The following is a 20,511-nucleotide window of genomic DNA, read 5'->3' as shown; positions in this document are numbered from 1 at the left end:
TGACAGAAAGACAACCCATGTTATGTAGAGATAAAACATTACATTCATAGCAAAATACAGTCTCTAGAAAGAAAAGTAAAAAGTGCTGAGAACTGCTGTCACCTGACCATGGTATTCCATCAATCAATTGGGCTGCCTTTTCAAATGCCTCTCTAGCTTGTGCCTGGGAAGCTTCTCTTGGTGGATGAGATGGACCTGAAATTTTAAAAAAGAACCATCTATGAACTGGAGGTGGTTGAAGCCCAAACTCCATGCAGTCCTACAGGCCGAAATCCATCCGCATAAGCACAACACACCTGTGTCACTGGAGCTACCCTTACTATATATACTTATTTATTTTCAATGTATGAAATTGCCCCTTTAACAAATTCCCTGGGTATGTGTCACATTTCTTAAACCCAGCTCCAAACGTCCATTTTAACAACAGCGGCAAACTCTCTTCCACTAAGCTGAATATCTGGACCTCCTGGTCCCACCCCACCTAGGGGCAAAGACCTGGAGAACAGACTCATACCTCTGCCAAATCAAAAGGGGAGTCAACTCCCATGGGGAAGGGAATATGTGCATTGTATGAATTGTATGTGCATTGTATGCATTGTATGAATAATAAATACACAAGCTCCACCTGAGATAAGGAATTTGTCACCCAATTTTAAATGGGACACAACACAGACCCAGCCCCTGTAGTGCCTGAAGTGGTGGAGCACAAGAGGATTGACGAATGGAGCACCAGAGGGGGAGTCTGTCCCAGTATTTGTATTCAACAAAGTGTTTAGCATGGTTTAGTGGGAGCCCTGGAATTCCCCTGTTGCAGCTTTCCTATAATAAGGGCCCTGAATTGAAATTGAAAAGTACAATATCCCTTTTAGAAATGTGACAAGAGATTAAAATAAGCACATTTTGCTATCCAATGCCATAATCTATCTCCTTAAGGCTCTTTGTTTCATTTTCCTAATAATTATTAAAACACATTTCTATATTTAATGTTACCAGATTCCCCTCTGTCATGATATTCCAGAGGAAAAGGAAACATTAAGATTCTGTCTATTAGAAAGGCAGTGTAGCTTGAAAAAGCACCATGTTGCTTTCAGATGGCTGTTTAGTGTCTGGAATACATATCACAGATCGAGCAAGTGCCTGATATTGTCTGAGTGGAACATACTGTAAAATCTTGATCGGAAACATCATGCTGAGAAAGTATAAAAACGTAAGTCATAAACTTGCACCAGTTTAACTTAATGTGTTTTTTAAACCAGTGCAGGTTTTTATATAGATGCTCTTATTTGGTTTAAAAGTGTCTATTTCAACTGAACTTAATCCAGTTTTTCTAAATCAAAATAAACTAGTCCGAATATGAAATGAGAGTGGCTATTCATATACTTACACAGGTTTTAAATCAGTTTAAAATCACACCTATAGTTAAACCGGTGCAATTTTGTGTGTACCCAAAGCCTAAGATCCAATGTCACATCAGAAAGTATGCTTTACCTGTACTCTGGTCTTGCAAAAGTGTTGGCTCATGTGGAAGCCTTGGTGTGGAGTCCTCAGCCTGCATGTTGGTCTCTGTGCTTGCTTGTAATTCTGATTGACTGCCATGTCCCTCAGAACCACTCTCTTTTTCTTCAGGGAGTTCTTTCCCAAGATCTGCAGTTCCCTCTTTATACTCTGGTATTAGAGCAGTGATTTTCTCCTCTGATTCAGCTCCCTCTTCTGAAATTATGCTTTCTGCTTCAGGCATTAGTGTTGGAACTGCCCCATTCAGCTCTGCAATCAAATCATGTTCTTCTTGACAGACTTGTGCTTCTGAACCAAGTTCCTTCTCCAAGGTTATATTCCCTTCTTCAGAGTTTGGGGCTAAAATGAGTTCACTCGGCTCTGTAGCCACATTGTGATCTTCCTGGCTGACACGTTCTTCAGAACCATGTTCTTTATATATGTTTACGTTCTCTTGCTCGGGAGCTGCTACTGGAATGGGTTCATTCTGGCTCTCTGCATCTGCAGTATCAGTCTGATTCTCTATGTCCATGTCCTCACTGGAAGTAGTTTCCTTATTAAGGGCTGTAGATCCCTTTCTACTGTCAGATTTGGAGGCTTCTTGGCTCACGTTAGCATCACTTGCTTCCGTTTTCAGGAGGGTGTTTGGTGCTTCAGGGTGTGGTGATGGGTCGGTTTCTTCCATCTCTGTAGTTACATAGAGTCCTTTCTGGCTGACCTGTCCTTCAGGATCAGGTTTCTCCTCTGAGACTGGATTCTCTTCTCCAGGGGTTGATGCTGAAACAGTTTCATACAACTCAGCAGTGAAACCTTCTCCCTCTTGATTCACCTGAACTTCAGAACGAGGTTCTGTAGGTGAGACTGTATACTCTTCTCCGAGGGCAATTACTGGAACAATCTCAATAAGCTCGCCAATTAAACCAGGTTCCTCCTTACTGATTTCGTCTGTTCCAGATTCACTCATGGCCTTTTGTTCAAGAGCAACCTCTTGGTCTTGCTCTGCCTCTGGCTCTCCTGGTTCATCTATCAAAATGCAAGTTTCATATGCAGCTTGACCATTAGCAGCTAGCATTTTAGAGGATAGAGTCCTTCCCTCAGAAACTTCTGTTTGAGACCATGCAAATATTTGGCTGGATTCCTCAGAAGCTATCTGTCCATCATCAAAGTCTCCCCAGAACTCAGTAAGCTCTATTTCTTGCAATTCAATTATTGGCCCTAATATAGAAAAGCAGTTGTTTAGTTGATAGTTTGCATTGTTTTTATGATTGCTAACTGGAGGTGAAGTAGAATGCAAAAGAGTGAGAAAATGGAGAAAAGTACTTCCTAGTGAACACAGAATTTCCTGAAAGTACTACCAGTGCATACAGACTCAGAAACCCAAACCTTAGCTTTGGAGATGGAGCTTTTGCAAATTGGGCAGTTTTTTTACTTCTAGAAGAATTCTTTTTGTTATCAAGATATGCACTGTGCCACATGCCACACTGCCATGTTTCTGTTTTTCCATATTAAAAGGGAAGCAATGATTTATATGTTAAAATTTCCACTGTTTCTGATCTAAGCAAGATACTCTCAAGTAGTTTATGCCTAATATCTAAAAATCATTGTAATTTTATGTAGAATATCCTCTATATTCTCTCTGTTCCTTTTAGCCTTCTATTCTTACAGAGAAATTTCAGTTTAGAAGTAGTGCTAACATTTATCTAATACTTCCCAGATTAAATTACTTCGGGGACAATTACTTTGGGGAAAATAATCTTATTTGCAATAACTGCTTATAATAATAATAATAATAATAATAAATAATAAAAAGTACTCTATTCTACAGCAATGTTTCAATACATAACTTTACCAGTTTGTACACTGAAGTGTTTCTGACCACTGCGTTTATATATTTTGCAAAAAAAGTTTGTCTAAATGTTGAAAGTTTTAGGCCAGCTCTAATTGTGATATAAATGTTGCAGTGTTGGTCTACGAGATTTTTAGGTTTCATCTGTTGCTGACAATACTTATAAAAATGTATCATAACTGGAAAACTTCATATGAAGTTTTAAATATGAATTTTTAAATATGTTCCAACTACCTATTGTACTTACATTGTCTTGGATTACAGAATCCCCTCTTAGCAATCACTGGGCTGCTGTCATAGAAGTCTTCAAGTAAGGCCAGTGTCCTCTGCCTGTCCAAGAGGCCAGCCTAGACATAACAGCTACAGTCAATGGTTCAAGATAGTTTCTTTAGTTCTGGTTTTTCACATCAAAACTTACCAGCGAAGCATCTTGTGTGATCTGTAAAACCTGAGTGCTATCTCTATGTGAAATGTAGTCCTTGGCAGTGGACCAAGTCAATTTTATTGTGCTAGAGCCAGGATTTCATCCACAGGGCTTAAGTGGGACTTACAGGTGGTATATTTTCTTATATGCACATGCTATCAGATATTCATATTCCCCATAAAACAGAGCTGGCTAATTGTATGACCAATAATAGCATGTGTTCTATATGTGAAGATGAAAGTAATTCCATCTCATGCTTCAAGGTCATGATTGCCTGGAGGGAGGTCACAGAGGAATTTTCTCCTCTAGATACAGCATTGTGCAACTGTAGTGGCTACATGCATTATGCGTGGTTTGGTTTTGCCTCCTCCATCACCTCCTTTAAACCATCAGGTATTGGCACTACCAGAGAAAAGAGCTACACCAAGGGTATGAGCTGGTGTGGCAAGCCCCTACATTCCTTTTTGAAGGCATACATGTTCTTGATAATGATAATAGATATAAGCAGTTCTGATGCTCTAGCAAGCAGAAGAGCAGTTTCCTGGTGGGTTTCTGGCAGAGTGACTAGCATTCATATCACCCCACAGTGGTTCTGTGTACGTGTGCATATTTTTTAAGCTTGTAAGAAAGGCTGCTCCTACTCTTAAGAACTGCTGCTTGTCTTGAACAGGCTTGGGTCTCTCACTCTGGCCTTGCAGAGACACATCCTGGAAGTAATGATTGACCTCTGAGAGCCAGGGAGAAGCAGGCCTCAGTGCTCTGTGACATGCAGGGTAGCATTAACATCCTTACTGCTCAGAGACAGGGGAAGGGGATAGCAAAGGCAGGAAAAAGATGAGGAAATTGTGATTTTAAAAAAGTAAAGCAACCCCAAAGGGTTGGAGCTCTTCCATTTTAATAATGAGTTAATGTTGTCATTATTTAAGGGTTCTCACCTTCATAATCTCCTTCCCATTAGTGTAATATAGTATTTGATCAGATAATAAATTACTTAAATCTGTTATTTGTGGCAACCAGTTTCACATTTGAATTATAGATTTCCTTCCAAGGTTTTGCTCCCAGAGTAAAAATTGCCAAGTGTAAAATTCACCAAGATGTTAATTCTGTGTCAACCTTTCCATGCCTTTAAACTGAAGAAATAAACAACGGTTGCTATTGTATTCTGGAAGCAAGCCCAAGATGGGTGATGAGTAGCCTCAGTGTTCGTAATCTAAAAGCAAAAGTGGTGGGAGGGAATGAGAGGACTCAGAAATGAGCGGGAGCTGTCCATACTGGACTAGAGTCAGTAGCTCCCAAAAGGGTCTGAAACTCAAAAAGAGCTGGACAATTGAAGATGCAGAAGAAAAAGGCTCCAAGGAAAAGGAAGTAATGCTGATAATGTAGGAACCAAGTAAATCATATTCTGTATTACTGTAACACCTTCCATCCTGATGGATCCAAAGCACTTCACAAACTCTAAGCATACAGCAGCACTGGGTGGAGGGCACCACACTGTGCAACGGTGGGGAGGGAGAGGTAAAATTGCGCCAAGGAGACCTCCGCAAACTCCATCTATCAGCAAGAGTGACAAAAGTTCTTTAATAGCCATAAAGAGCAGACAGAACCTGTTTTTTTATTTCTCAGCCTCCTGTAACTCAGTTTCTGCTGGTCAGAAGCGCTGGGACTTCCAGCTGTATTTCAGCTGCATCCTATCTCTTAAACTTATTATATTAACAGTTTGTTTCCAAATCCCTTCCTCCTCTTGATGGTAGAGTGCCGTCACCTTGTTCCCCAAGAATATATCATGCTGTTTATGTAGTTTGCTTTTATATTCAATATCCCAGATCTAATTCTGCATCTCCTTAACATCAATCCAAACACAAAACTGTCAGCGCCTGTTTTTGAAGATATTACCGCATCACTGGTGGAATGTTTGGCTACTCAGCTGAGTATTCCCATTACACGCCCTTCTTTTCACTTTCAGTTATTTCAGCTGTTGCCCATCACAATCACTTGAAAGTTTCTCTGACAGTGGTCAGCACTAATGCAAACTTTCATTTACATAAGAACATAACATTTTCTCCAAAAAGTAATTACAATTAATGAAGTAATTTGTTTTAGAGAAAATGAAGATGATGTTCGTGGTTACAGATGCTTTTTGCCAAGTAATTAAACTACATTTTGGGGACAAATAAAATATGTTGACAACAGTCTGGTCTGACTGAGAATAAATGCTTTTTGATGCTATGAAAAACAATAGAGGCACAAAATATTTAAGTGTGGAAAGAAATTACTGGAGATGGACTGGGGATGGATTTCCATCTTGCTTTAAATTTGATGTAAACTCCTGGATTTGTATGGCTTTATCAGACCACCCTCAGGCTCAGGGCTATCATGGGACAAGGATCCCTTACAATTCCATTTGCGGGTTTTCAGTTGTATAAGGTTGGGGGAAAGGATGGGGATACTAGGAAAATCATGTCAATGCTACTCACAACCCAGATATAATAGCATTATAATGGGGTCTTCAATTTCCTTGCAATAGTATACTCTGTGAAAAATATGTCTTATCAGTCTGGTGTATGAATTTGGGGTGATGACAGATTCCAGCCTGGTATCCTGGAACACTGAGTCCTTTACTGATCTGCAGAGAAGGTTCACAAAAAGAAAAGGAGGACTTGTGGCACCTTAGAGACTAACAAATTTATCTGAGCATAAGCTTTCGTGAGCTACAGCTGTCCTCATACTGCCTCACAAAATATTCTTTCACCTGGCATAGTGGGACTACCCCTAGCAGGGAGAAGAATTAGTTCAGACTTCCTGGCTCATTTGGCCCTCGGCCTCTCTGCTGGGATTGGCAACAAAGGGGCCAATTAGGGCCAACCACAGTGGTGTTTTCTTGTGGGAACTGGACTGAGACACCCTAATTCATTTCACCCAGCCACCACATGGCGACAACCCTGAGTCACTTCCAGCAAAGGCTCTATAACTCATTGCCAAATCCCCAAGCTGTACATGCCAGCATCTTCTGATCAGTGAAAGATCAGCAGTTACGTTCTGATTATTCTGCACTGTGTGTAGGAGATGTGTATACCATGACAACAAAATATCCTTGATGCTGCCCAGGACAGCATTGCCAGGATGACTAAGGGTAAGGAAATCTTTGTTCTTTTTCTGTCTGGAGAGGAATCAGATAACTTCTCAGGTGTGCAGTATTTTGAAAAGTAATCTGTTAGTGTAATCAGTTACTTTTGAAGATCCTGGGCAGAAAATGCACAGCAAATTCATGCAGGTACAGTTCCAATGTCAAATGGAACTGTGCTAAACACACCGAGGCACAGTGAGGCCATGAACTTTAAATCCAAAGTGTCTTTTCCTTTATGGGGATTAGAGCAGAGTTTTAGTTCTATTCTGACATTGTTTTGCGGTCTGGTTAAGTAGCTAGTCTAGCTATTCCAGGGGGTTCTGGCTGAGCTGACAAGTGAGCTGTAGCTCACGAAAGCTTATGCTCTAATAAACTGGTTAGTCTCTAAGGTGCCACAAGTACTCCTTTTCTTTTTGCAAATACAGACTAACACGGCTGTTACTCTGAATCCTCACAGATGTACATTTTTAAAATCATAATAATGATTGTGTGGATTCCTTGTAATCAGACTATAGCTTAAATGCTTCTCTCTCCATTTTGTATCCCTTTATGGCCCTAATTATAAATAACTGAGACAGAGAACACCACTCACCCCTACAAAATGGGAATAATTACCTGCCACCAAACAAATGCAAATTAGAAAATGGAAGAACTAGCTGGCTGTGCTTCACAAAATGACTACCACAGGTGATAGATCACACTCAAAAAGTCAGGGGTCTTCATGGATTAGTTTACTCTCTGATCTCCCCTGTGGGTACAGTATAGCACAGGCTGATTATAGCCCTGGGAGAGCAACCATGTCAGATCCAAGAGAAGTGCAGTAACAATGCTGTTTGTAAACTAAATGTGGTGATCAAATCTGCCTAAGCTGATATCAAGAGCAGCCATGTTTTTACTGTGATTATTTTTCTCCACCCAAAGACTGGTGTTCATGCGGGTAGGTGTTCTCTCTTCTCATTTGATTCTAGCATTAATTATTCTTTTCTGAGATGGCATTGTTATCAGAGGCAGAGAGATGGTGATTACTAAACTACAAAGTAAAATGTGTGATATCATCCCTTCTCACACATCCCTGTGCTTTTATGTGCAGTATTCCGTCACACTCACCCAGCAGAGAATGAGAAGAGAGGGGACTCCTTCAAAATGCAGAGAAATAAGACTGTCTGTGTTCTCCTCTGTCTACCTTTTTGATCTTCCTGATGGGGATTAGGAATTTAAATATCTTCTGGTTGAGATGGAGACACATCACTTTTCCCACCCCTGAGCTGAGATAACAGTTTGCCTCACGTTCTCTAAAACTGTGTAGTTGTAGCCATGTCAGTCCCAGGATATTAGAGAGATATGGTGGGGGAGGTCATATCTTTCAACAGAAGTTGGTCCAATAAAAGATATTACCTCCCCCACCTTGTCTCTTTAATTCTCTAAAACACATTGTTGCTGCTAAAAATGTGCTCTGTAATTCTATTCTTTTAGAGATAATGAATCATAGAATCATAGAATCATAGAATATCAGGGTTGGAAGGGACCTCAGGAGGTCATCTAGTCAAACCCCTGCTCAAAGCAGGACCAATCCCCAATTAAATCATCCCAGCCAGTGCTTTGTCAATGACCTAATTAGAATGATATTATAGAGCAGTTAATTAATTCTGGGTAGGCTTGCAATGAACGTCAGCAGAGGGGTGATGAATGGAATACACAACACAGGTAAGAGGGGTAAATGCAAGATTATGGAGACAGGATGTTCACTGTTTTTATGTCTATGGCTATGTCTACACTGCAATAAAAAACTGCTGCCCTGAGCCTCCGACCCCATGAAGGTCAATTGACTCGTGAAGGGAGTGGGTCTCACTGCCCAGGCTTCAGACTGAGAATCAGCTCCACAATTTTTAGTCTCGGAGCCCAAATCCTGCAAGCCTGAGTCAACTGATCTGGGCTCTGAGACTCAGCGTTGCAGGTTTTTCATTGCAGGGCAGACATGCCCTAGATAACAAGTATCAACCCATTTCGCTGTGCAACAACTGCTCTCTTCCGAAATAAGCAAATTAATACCAAGAGAGAGCTTGGAGCCAATGACTAGGAATGAAAAAGAAGCAATTACATGAATGAGAGATACCGGATCAGAAACATTACATTGTCAAATATATGTTGAGGGTTTCTTTACCTACCTTTCCGTGGTCACAGTCCAGGAAGAGGTCAGTAAACATCTGCCGCCAGATGTCATGTCTTATTATATCTCGGAAGTCATCAGCACACTGCCAGAGGTGCTTCAGGAATTCCTGGAACGTGTCACTTGTAAAGGTTTTGATGTGAGAATGGACATACTGTGGAAGAAAAGAAGAGGCAGAAATTTTTAATTTCTTTTCCAATAGTCCCTTTTTGTATGTACATTTTAAACTGTACTGCATATGGGGGACAGAGGCTGGGATACCTACTTGAAATCAAAACCAATTTAACGCAAGACCTGCAGTTTAAGTACACTGTCCACAAGAGTAATGCCAGATTTGGTGCATGGATGCTACTGCTGTCCATTTCAGTCAGTATTGGGGCCCCACTGTGCTAGACACTGAACAAACACTTATTAAACATGTCCCTCTCATTCCTGACCTAAAAGGTCACTTAGCTACTCTCACTGGCTCAGAGGCATTGGGCCAGAGTCATCCTTTATGTAATTCCATAGACTTAGACTCTCCAGTGATGAGTCTGGCTCTGCGCGTTCTTTCTATAGCATTTGGTATTCTTGACATTACTCCGGAGGTGGCATCTTGAGCAAGAGGCTTTTGCAGGACCTGCCGTGGCTCAATTCTTGAATGCCAGAATAATATTGCTGTCCGAGCCTTCAGAGCTGATGAGAACCATTCTGGAAAAACAACAAGCGCCACCACTTGAAAATGACCTTGCTGTCACCTAAGTCCTCTGACACTGGGAATACTACTCAGTACTACTAGATTTATCTTAAGCCCGAGTCTTGGAGACACTTTAACACTCTCAATTTATAGCCATGTGGGTTTCATAAGCAAAAGCAATACTGTTCCAAAAATGTGGTCTACATAAATAATAATGGCTGTCAGAACAAACCAGAGTCTCAGAGTGTGGGCTGAATTATTACAGCCGGTTTCTGGAGTTGGTCACAGTGATGGGGAAACTAAAAATGTTGCAGGGAATTTGTGAAATTTGGAGGTGTTTCCCATTAGTCGCTTTCATAGGGGACTGAGAACTAGGGACTCACATTCATGATCTTAGTAGACTTTTATTAACATTATTATCAGCCTCAGTGATACAACATTTCATGTTTGCTGAAAATGCTGTACAGGTAGGTTACTACTAATTAATATTATTTGTTACTATACTGGATGGTTCAAAAATACATTGAAGCAACTGAGGAAGGGGCAGAGAACAGGGAGCCAATGGAGGAGGGTCTATGAAGCAATGTGAGATAGCTCTGTGTTTCACCAGAGAGAGAAGTTATAGAGGTGGGTTGGAGGAGGGAACAGTGGACCTGTGATTACACTGATCCACTGACTCTGTCCCTTGTGGAGCAGGGGTGCATCAGCAATGGGGCTATTGCAACCCTCAGGCCCATGGGCTCATGGAATCCCCCTACTAGTCAAACAGTCCCCTGGAGGGAGGATTTGGTCCATTATTAGAAAGAGAGGCTGTGTTATGTAAATGTCAAAGAAGGTCCTATGCTTTATCATTTTAATAGCCCTTCTCAGATAGGTCTGCACCTGTTGCTTCATGTCACAGGGTGTCAGTGAAGCAGGTGAGACAAGCGGAAAGGAAAAGGTACAGATCATTCTGATCTCAGCTACACCACACCAGTCCAGTACAGTTCCACTGACTTCAGTGGAGATGCTCCTGATTTACACTGATGTGAGATCAGAACCAAATCTCTATGGGGGAATTTGGGAGCAGGCACGAGAATTCAATTCACAGAGCATGGTGGTAAATTATGCATTTTGGGAAAAGGAACTCAGGTCATGTTGAGCTACCCATGAAGGGCTGAGTCCTATCTGGTGCTAAGCATCCTTAGCTCCCACTGACTTCTCTAAAGCTGGGTACCTAAAAATTAAGACACCTATAATTAGAACTCACTTTTGAAAATTTGGCCCTTAAAATCTCTGTGCCTCAATTTCCTCATCTTAGAATGAGGGGAAAAATGCTTATTTCAAACTGAAATATTGTGGCCTAATTAATGTTTATAAATGTTGAGATAAAGGTGATATAGAAGACAAAAGTTGTGTTATTATAGACATAAATAGAATTTATTTTGAAAAAAATATTTGCCTCAAATGTTTAAATATATTTTAAAACAGTTTCCTTCTTGTTTAGGAATGATGGTGAAGGCATGAAAGGTAGAATAGTCACTAAAACAAGCCGTAGAGAAAAGAAGAAGAGAGAGCCAACAGAAAAGTACCATGAGTTCACCCCAAGACAAGTGCAACTCCTTAGTGCAAACGGGAGACACATGAACAAGGGGAAGGTGAGATTACATATCTAAGAGTGCTGGAAGAAAGGAACATGAAAGCCTCTCGGATTCTTTCCGCTATGGAGTCCCTATCTCTTTCTCTCCCCTATCATGAAGTGAAAGGACACATTTCATTCCTGACCTGTGAGTCATTCCTCTCATAACACACCTTGCCAGGCGGCACTCATGGTTGCTAAATTCCCTTTCTCACTCTCAGAGCTATTCATGGGTAGTGATTAGGTATCCTCTCCTTTGGGTGCCCGCTAAATATCACCAAGAGTCAAAGCCCATTTTAATAATTAATTTCTCTGCCTTTTTAAGTTAGTGGTTCATTGGGACAGTGCTTGTCTAGTCTGTGTCACCTTAGGCTATGTCTGCACTTACCGGGGATCAGCGCTGCTGCAATCGATGCAGTGGGTCTAGTGAAGACCTGCTAAATCGACGGCCGAGCGCTCTCTGGTCGACTCTGATAGTCCACCGGAATGAGAGGAGTAAGGTAAGTTGGTGGGAGAGCGTCTTCCGTCGACGCAGCGTGTTGTTGACGCCGCAGTAAGTCAACCTAAGCTACGTCGACTACAGCTATGTTATTCACGTAGCAGGAGTAGCGTAACGTGGGTCAGCTTACGCGGTAGTGTAGACCAGGCCTCAGACTAGTAAACGTTAATGAGTTAGGGCCAGTCTACACTAGAAGCGCTACACTGGCACAGCTGAGCCCTTGAAGCGTATCTGGTGAAGATGTTCTGTGCCGGTGGGAGAGAGTTGTTCCGTCGGCATAATAAATCCACCTCCGTGAGAAGCAGTAGCTATCCACCCCGGTGCTTAGGTCAGGGTGATTTACATTGCTCGGGGGAGGCTTATTCACCCCCCTGAGCGACATAAGTTACACCAAAGTAAGTGGCAGCGCAGACCTTGCCTAGTGTTTGTAAAGCACTCTGACCGTGTAAAGTGCTATACAAGCGGATAAACACAACTGTTGTTTATTTATCATTAATAAAGTTTCCACTTCCATCATCTGTCTCTCTCTATTGAACAAGTCACTCTATTTTAGGTTGCTAATAAATACTACTAAAGACAATGGGTCAGATTCGGCCCATTGATGTGTGTCTATGGCTGCTATTAACCTTCGTGGAATCTGATGAAGCCACGTGTAGATCTGAGAGCAGAATCTAGCCCTAAGGACCTCATTCAAAGCCCACTGAAGTCAATGGGAGTCTTTCCCTTGACTTCAGAAAGCTTTGGATCAGGCCCTAAAAGTGTTGAAGTCTCTCCATTTCATAATGTAGGCCCACGATTTAACCTGTCTTATACATTGGGGGGTGGGGGGGCGGCAGAGGGCTCTAAATACTTTTAAAATCAAAGAATCCACCACCCTGTTCCTGAGGACACAATAATACGATGAACAAGAGCAACCCTTTTGGCAGACTCAGAAACATCAATGTGTGAGGTCCCACTCCTGACTCTGTAACAGCCATTAAGTAACCCAGAGCTGCCCTGAGTTCAAGAAAGAAAACATAAAAAGAGCCATTTAATGTTCAGCTCCATTAACAATCAATACTTTCCAAATGTGAAAAGGCCCACATCAGTCTGGGGCCAGATCTTTCTCTTCAGTCTTCCAGAAGGATGATGCAAACTGATAATAAAGGTAAATTTAAGATGAATATGGGGAGTGGGGAGGAGGAAATGTCCTGACAGTGATGTCTATTCAGACTGTGGGATAGTCTCCCAAGGGAACTGGTGAAAGCCACATCACTTAAATCATTTAAAACTGGACTAGAAAAAGCAATGAAAAATATCCTGGAGAAACAATCTTCCAGTGACTGGAAATAAGACTAGCTGAGCTGACTTTGTAGGTCCTTTACATTTCTGATTTCTATTACTGTATGCCTCAATTGTGAGTTAAAACAAATAGTACACACAGTGCTATCTAAAGCACTCTTCTAGACTGAACGTAATAGGAATTTATTCAGAACTCATTCATATATTGCAGAGATTATGGATTTACATATATTTTTTTAGTGACAAAAGGGATTCTTTGAGATTCCATTATCTGCAATCGTTTCCTTAATTAAATGCAGTCACATTGAGGTTAAATTTTAAAATATATAATTTCATGCTGAAAAAAGAAATCTTCAACAAATTATCACAAAAATGCATCTCTATGCAAAGTACTGAACATGTGACTCTCCTGGGAGTGCAGAAGGCAAAGAAATCACACACAGTCGCTTGGGGTTAGTCTCTGCACAGCTGCTTTATGCTCTGTTCTTAATTATCGTAACTGCACCCACTAGCTCTGCTAAGTTAAGGGCTGTCATCATTTCTAGTCTAAATGTTCCTTTTCACAGTTTATAGCCCAACCATAAAATCTAGCTCTACTGTAGGTGGAAACTTGACTGGTAAAGTCTCAGCCCAGAGAGTTTTTCCAGTAAATTTAGGTTGAACTGATTTGGTTGTTTTTAAGTTAACGAAGGGAAACGTGATAGAATGAAATCCTTAACTACATTCCTTGACTTTGGTGAGTTAAAGTCACATATGTGATGTTTCTTAACTATACTTTTTGGTGTTATTTTTCCTTTATTTACTTGTAACTTGTTCCCTAGAGTGAATTCTTTTCTATTTTGGTAGATCCTAGAAGTCTGAGCACAGTGGGATGGGGACAGCTTCTTAAACGACAGGCTAGGCTAAGAGAGAGTGCATATAATGGCAGGTCACCAGCTTATTCTGCCCATAGAGCGCTGTCCCAAAGCAGGCCTAAAAGGAGAATCGACCATCTGGGCTGATATTTTGCGATTCTATTGGTGCACTTGTTCAGAATTTATAATAATCATGCCCAGGGTTTATGTAGCCCCTCTCATCTAAATGAAGCCCTTTACAAACAATTTCTTAAGCCTCACAAGAACATAAGGAAGTAGTACTTATCCTCACTTTACCAATACGTAATATGAGACACAGGTCTAAGGTACATTTTCAAAACTGTCCCACAATTTTGGGTTTCAAATTTAAGACACAAATTGACATTTTAGAAAGTATGATCTTAAATGAGTTGACCAAGGCCACAACACAAGCCAGTTTTGTCTTCTATTCTCTAACCACTAGATGACAGCACTTGCTATATATTCTGCTCACAATGATTTATGGGAACAGCTCAGGCAGATTAACAGCACCATTAGTAGCAGAGTTAATGTGGATACATTAGAGTGTACAGTAATCCCCTACACATACCTTGCTTTAAATTTATGCCATGGGGCAGTGACCCAGGCATACGACCAACCAATGTCCTGAGTGACTTTTGGCTCACCGAAGACACATTTAATTCTGATACACGAGGGTATGGGGTAAATAAGAACTCAAATCATAACCATACATTTATATCCTGATTTTTACAGTCTTAGTAGCATTTTCTTAAGATTACTTACATCTTTTGTCTTCCACCTTCCTTTGGGAGTTATAGAAATAGAACAAGTTTACAAAGACTTACTGGAACTGGAAAACTGGTCATTTATATGACTGTTACCAGAGCAGGTGGTGGTCACAAAGACTGAACATGCTGGAAGATGGAGTGAGAGGGATAGCTGTATTTATATGGTTGTTTCTTTCATTGGTTACAGCTTTGTCACTGTAATAGTTCAAAGACACACTCATCATCATGCATGCAGCCACGTGCTGACAGTACACACATGCTTGCTCACATACACATGCACACACATGTTCAGGCCCACATGCTCACTCATACCACCCACCCACGCTCCACCACCTTCACGAAATAGGAAACAGTCGGGGACACTTCCTTGAATCAAACCACAGCATGCTGGGTTAGAAAAAACCCAAGGCACAGAGGGGTTGGGGGTAAGAGGATGAGGAGGCAGGGCTGATACATTTGACGTTCTGAGATTCTTTGTTTGCTGTGATAAATGAACTACTATCCTAGTTCCCCACAGATGCATGGGAGCAGCCTAGCACCACAATCATCACCACTGAATCCTTGTGTCTGATGGACAACATGCTGGAAGCTCCTCTGCGACAGGAGTTAATATTGCTTAAGTTCCCTGCAAAAGATACCGAACACTTACCTTATGTTCTGTATGCTCCCTGGTGTGGCTTTTAAACCAAAGCCATATGGTGGCAAAATATACTCACTCTATGGGCAAAAATAATAATGCTGTTCATCCCTGATTAGCCTTCTGTTGAACTGTCCTTTGGTTAACAGAATTCCCAAAGGAATAATAGCACTATGGGAACCATACTAATTACATTAGAATGCTAGTTACATTGGGAGACCGTCTCCTGTGTGCTGTTGATGAAAAATCTGAATTCACGAGTAATTTGAAACATAGCTCCTTGCAGCATGGCAGAGGTGGTGTCCTCGCGCACGCTAAGGAGGACACCAGGGAGATGTTTTTACAACATGGCTTTTAAAATAACCCTCATAATTAATCCATATGTAAGGGGACTGTTGTCCCCTTACTAACATTCAGTGGGGTGTTTTGGTTGGCTAGTTCCCAGGACTAAAAAGGGGGAAGGGTCGATGGGGAATCAGGACCCTGAGACTGACAGCCCCCAGGAACAACGGGGAGAGGCCAATGCTCCAGGTCAGCCTGAATGACAGGGCGGGCAGGCTAATCAGGGAATCAGGAGGCCAGGGAGGTCCCATCCTCCGTGTGAGCTGGATTTGCCTGGGTCAGACAGACAGAGTGGGGCTGAGCTAAGGAGAAAGCCGGGGCTCAAACTAAGCTGGGGAGCAGAGCTGGGCCAGATCCAGAGGGACCAGAAAAGCAGCCCAGAGAGAGCAGAGCCTGTCCTGGGAGCAGAGCTGCAGCCCCAAAGCCAGAGGCACAGCCCAGCGAGAGCAGACTTGCCCTGGGAGCAGAGCTGCAGCAACCAGAGCCAGAGGGGCCAGGAAAACAGCCCAGGAAGCAGATCAGTGCTGGGAGCAGAGTCAGAGAAGCAGCCTGCAGAGCAGACCTGTCCTGGGAGCAGAGCTGCAGCAACCAGAGCCAGAGGGCCCAGAGAAGCAGCCCAGGGAGCTGGAGGCAGAGCAGCAGCAACAGCAGCCCGGCAGAGACCGAGTGGTGGAGCTGGGGCTGGAGCAGTCTGGAGCTGGGTGCGGTGAGCAGCTGAGGAGACCGAGGGGGGACCCTGGGCAGCAGGCCCAGCACAGGGAGACGCCTCAGCCAAGAGGCTCTGCAGGCCAGGCTTGGATCATAACCCCGACAGGGCGGGGGCGACACTGGGCAGAAGGGTCCTACCACTTAGAGCCTGAGAGCGTGTGGCCACCACCAGAGCAAGTGTCCAACCCCCAGCATCCCTGCAGCACAGCCAGGGCCTGAGCAGGAGGCCTGGGACTTACAAGGAGCAGACTGTGAACTGCCCTGACGTTCCAGAGACACTGTTTGTGATGTTCCCTGCCACAGAGCGGGGTGATGTGTTTCCTTTCACCTTTCCCATTTTTTCCTTATTCTTTTTAAATTTAATTGTTGATTAAATAACTTGCATTTGCTTTAACTTGTATGTAATGGTCAGTGGGCCAGAGCAGTGCCCAGTGCAGACAGAGTACCCCGGAGTGGGGACACCCTAGCCCCTGTCCTAGGTGACCACAGCAGGGTTAGGGGTCGAGCCCCCCAGGAATCCTGGGCCCAGCCTTGTTGGGGTTAGGAGGACTCTGCCAGACAGGAGAGTGGAAGGGGAGTCCTCAAGGGCAGGGAGGCCACTGGGTGAAGGAAGTGGGAGTGAGGACTCGGATCCTTTCGCTAGCCCACTTCACCGGGGTAGTGCAGAAGCCAGGAAAGTTCCCCACAAGAGCGGGACTATTCCCCCACTTACACATAGAGCCACACAGGCAGCGACTCTGGAGGAAGCTAAATGTTCCACCCTGCTGGAGTGATGGGGAAATCTACAAAATAAGGATGGGTATGTGGATGTGAGCAGATAATAATGGTGACCTGGGAACATGGAGTTACCTAACAGTGCCAGAGTCACAGCTTGGGGCTGGGGAGAGGGGGAGGCCTCTCATCTTCTGTTGTCAGCACCCACCAGGGGAGGAAACACTCCTAAAAGGCATCAATAACAGGAATAGAATTCTGACTCAGGTGCAGTTATTTAGCTTCTCACCTCCCTAAACTCTTCCTCATTCACTTTTTTCCCCAGTGTATCTACGGTTTCCAGCTTCCTGTCGTAGATCTCTAATGGAGAAGGAGAGAAGATTAGACAGAAAATAGGCAGGTGTATTTTTGCAGAATTGTATTTCTACCTAGGGCTACTCTGGCTTGTGGCTGCGAATGGCAGGGAGTTGAAGCACCTGTATATACTTTGCATGTTCAGCTCTGCTTCGTGATAAGTAGTGTACTTCGTGGCTATATAAATACTGGCTGGGTCTGATTCTTATATCCCTTTCCAGTGCTGAGAAACTGCAGTTCCCCTTCTGAAAGGCAAGCACTACAGGCTGGTGCAGACAAGCTTTTATGGTCAGATTCAAACAAGACATAAATAGGTGTAAATCACGACGACTTCAATGGGAGTTATATCTGCTTATGCCTGCTTGTGATGTAATGAATGGGTATAGTTCCCTTACATGCTGGGACCCAGTAGTCAGGTTCCTTGCAGCTGTGGCTTGACTTTGGAATTACCAGCAAGGACTGGAGCTTCCGTATTCTGAAAACAAGACTTTTACTCTAGCGGCCATATGGAGATAGATATTCCTGTTTACTTTACAACCTTTGCAGCCACCTTTTGGCCAGTTTCTGGGCCACAGTAGTGGAGCTGAGAAGAAATGCCCAGGATTTGCATGGGAAGTCTTGAAAGAAGAAATATTCTCTCTGTTGGGATTATTATTCTGTTATTCTTACTTCTACAATATGATGAGTGAAACATCAGGAATAATGAGAACACTCTCAGTGGAACCTACATATTTCTTGCTTCCTTAAGACATCCAAAAGTTATACATTATCTTTATGAAACTATAAAACACGGCTTAGTGCTCACTTAGTGTATTGGACTCTGTTAAATGAAATACACAGAGAAACAGAGCTGGGCTGTGAGTAAAATACTGCCAATAATGCCTAGAATGCCTGCAGAGTAGCCATCTGGCTATGAACTTCCTTCTTTCTTAGAGTACCAGTATCCCCAACAGCCCCACAGTAGCACCTGAGGATTGGGTTTGCCATTCAGACTGTGTGCTACCAGTCTAAGATGAATACTCAGGGCAGTGATTACTATCACTGGGCAAAGGCAAGCTGTGGAGAAAGATTATTTCCAGAGGAGGATTCCAGTGTGCTTTTGAGTGTCCTACATAGCCTCACATCTTCCAGCAAAGACAGATTTGTTGTTACTGATTATCGTAATACCTCTATTTATTTGAAAGGTCTGACAACAGTCTTTACACTGCCACTTCAACATTTCTAGCCCTATCTATTCAATTATCATTATTTAATTATGTCAAGCGTAAGCCATAAAGAGATGAGAATTATGCAAATCAGTTCAGTGCTGAATGCTCTGGTATGTGGGCCCTGTATGTATTGTCACTGTCATTCCTTTCGCTGGCTAGAGAAAATGCCTAGAGAAGATGAGCCTTGTCGCAGAATTCTCAGGCACATTTCAGGATTTGCCCTAGAAGGTAACAGCTATGCTACGCTTTCATTTTTTACCCACCCCCAAACATGCCAAGTATGGCCCTAGTATGAAATGAGAGAGGGGTGGGGGATCTTCAGCTGATTTTCATGCACACATGAGGAGCAGGTTTGGCTAATGTGGGGGAAAGAAAAGAGGGACAGGCTACTTGCCGCTGTCAGAGTTTTATTACTTAGGAAGGGGCCCTGTGAGTCTGTTACTGGCAACTAGAGAGGCCCAGATCAACTTAGTCTAAAATGACTGGGCCAAATGCTGCACCCCTCCCCCGTTTCCATGGGCACGGAACAGAACTGGTGTAGGTCCAATTTATCTGTGGGGAGCTGCAGGACACAGAGAGGCCCTGGAGAGGAACTCTGCATGCCTTTTCACCCTGCAGAGCTCTGCAGCAATGAGGAAGAGGGGCCTGTGATGGGGATGGACTTGGGAAGTCAGGAACATGACAAGGAACGGACTAGATCCCTGTGGGCACACAGGGCTGCAGCTACTACATAGCCCATGGACTATAGGAATAGCTGTAGCAAGGCTGCACATCTGCATCAGGAGACCCCACCAGATGGGGAGAGGACTCCTTGTTCCCCAGCCCTTTTTAGATCTTCTATGCCAAGTACATTTACTCAGCTTTTGTGCTGTCATGTGGGTGGGGGGCCCACAAGCTGTGATGTTATTTTTACATAATTTTATTAAAAAAAAAAAAAAAAAACACCAAGACAACATAATGGTTCACCCTCTGCCCCTCCCCACTTGAAGTCTTGCAAGCAAGAATCGTGGCTGGTATACCGTGACTGTCCTTATAGATTCCATGCCTACTTTCCTTTTGCTCCCATTCTGCACCAGAAGTCAGACCAAGGAAAATAAAACCAAAGAAAACATTTGTGACCTTACCTGGCCCTGCTCCCAAAGGAGTAGAAATGACATCCAGAAATGACCTCAGGGCACTCTGAACCTATAAATCAAAACAACAATTAAAAGCCTGAGTCATAGAAACACTCTTTGCTCATCTCCACTCCTTTTCAAACTCAAAGTAGCTGTAGTGTTACTCTCTCTCCCCACGCCTGAACCGAAAAAGGGCACCTGCTTTCCCTGCATTGACACTCTGGCCCGGGTTATCACCATTTGGTTATTATGAACAGATTTAGATAAAGCAGCTCTATAGCAATTGGTTTCTCAGAAATGTCTTGCCATTTATTTTCTTCCTGCTTTGTTTTTGCCCAGGGCTCTTCAAATCTTTACAGCAACAAAGGATACCCCAGTGCTGAGAATGGATGACTGCATCACAGACCATACCCAGAGCCCTGTGATCTGAAGAGGTCACCCTTAAAGTGTTTGTAGTAAGTAAATGGGAATGTTATGCTAGACCACAGAAGGCACATTGCAGCAGTTCTGGAAATTTTCCCATTAAATTAGACGAACCTAACGAACATTACTTTAGGCTTTCCCCCCCCCGCCGCCTCCCAGGCCTCTCACCACTTACAGAAATTCAGGCCACGTCTATGTTATGTGCTTTGTATAGCCCATAAAGCTAGTGGGGGTCAGGGGAA

General features: G+C 43.0%; 1 protein-coding gene across 1 annotated transcript in view; it reads right to left on the bottom strand.

Annotated features, from left to right (window-relative positions):
* EFCAB5 (EF-hand calcium binding domain 5) overlaps positions 1 to 20,511 on the bottom strand; it is a 56,008-nt gene that overhangs the window by 22,122 nt on the left and 13,375 nt on the right. Inside the window, exons 4-9 of the mRNA XM_073316004.1 lie at positions 19,856 to 19,916; positions 17,459 to 17,529; positions 9,054 to 9,209; positions 3,588 to 3,687; positions 1,489 to 2,709; positions 103 to 195 (exon numbers count right to left, since the gene is read on the bottom strand). Of these exons, the coding sequence (XP_073172105.1) occupies positions 103 to 195; positions 1,489 to 2,709; positions 3,588 to 3,687; positions 9,054 to 9,209; positions 17,459 to 17,529; positions 19,856 to 19,916 (1,702 nt within the window). The remainder of the gene's footprint in view (positions 1 to 102; positions 196 to 1,488; positions 2,710 to 3,587; positions 3,688 to 9,053; positions 9,210 to 17,458; positions 17,530 to 19,855; positions 19,917 to 20,511) is intronic.

This window comes from Lepidochelys kempii, chromosome 17, assembly GCF_965140265.1.
Source record: "Lepidochelys kempii isolate rLepKem1 chromosome 17, rLepKem1.hap2, whole genome shotgun sequence".
NCBI classification, from domain to species: Eukaryota; Metazoa; Chordata; order Testudines; family Cheloniidae; genus Lepidochelys; species Lepidochelys kempii.
The sequence above is the reverse complement of the archived record's forward strand: the minus strand, read 5'-3'. Positions and strand labels throughout refer to the sequence as shown.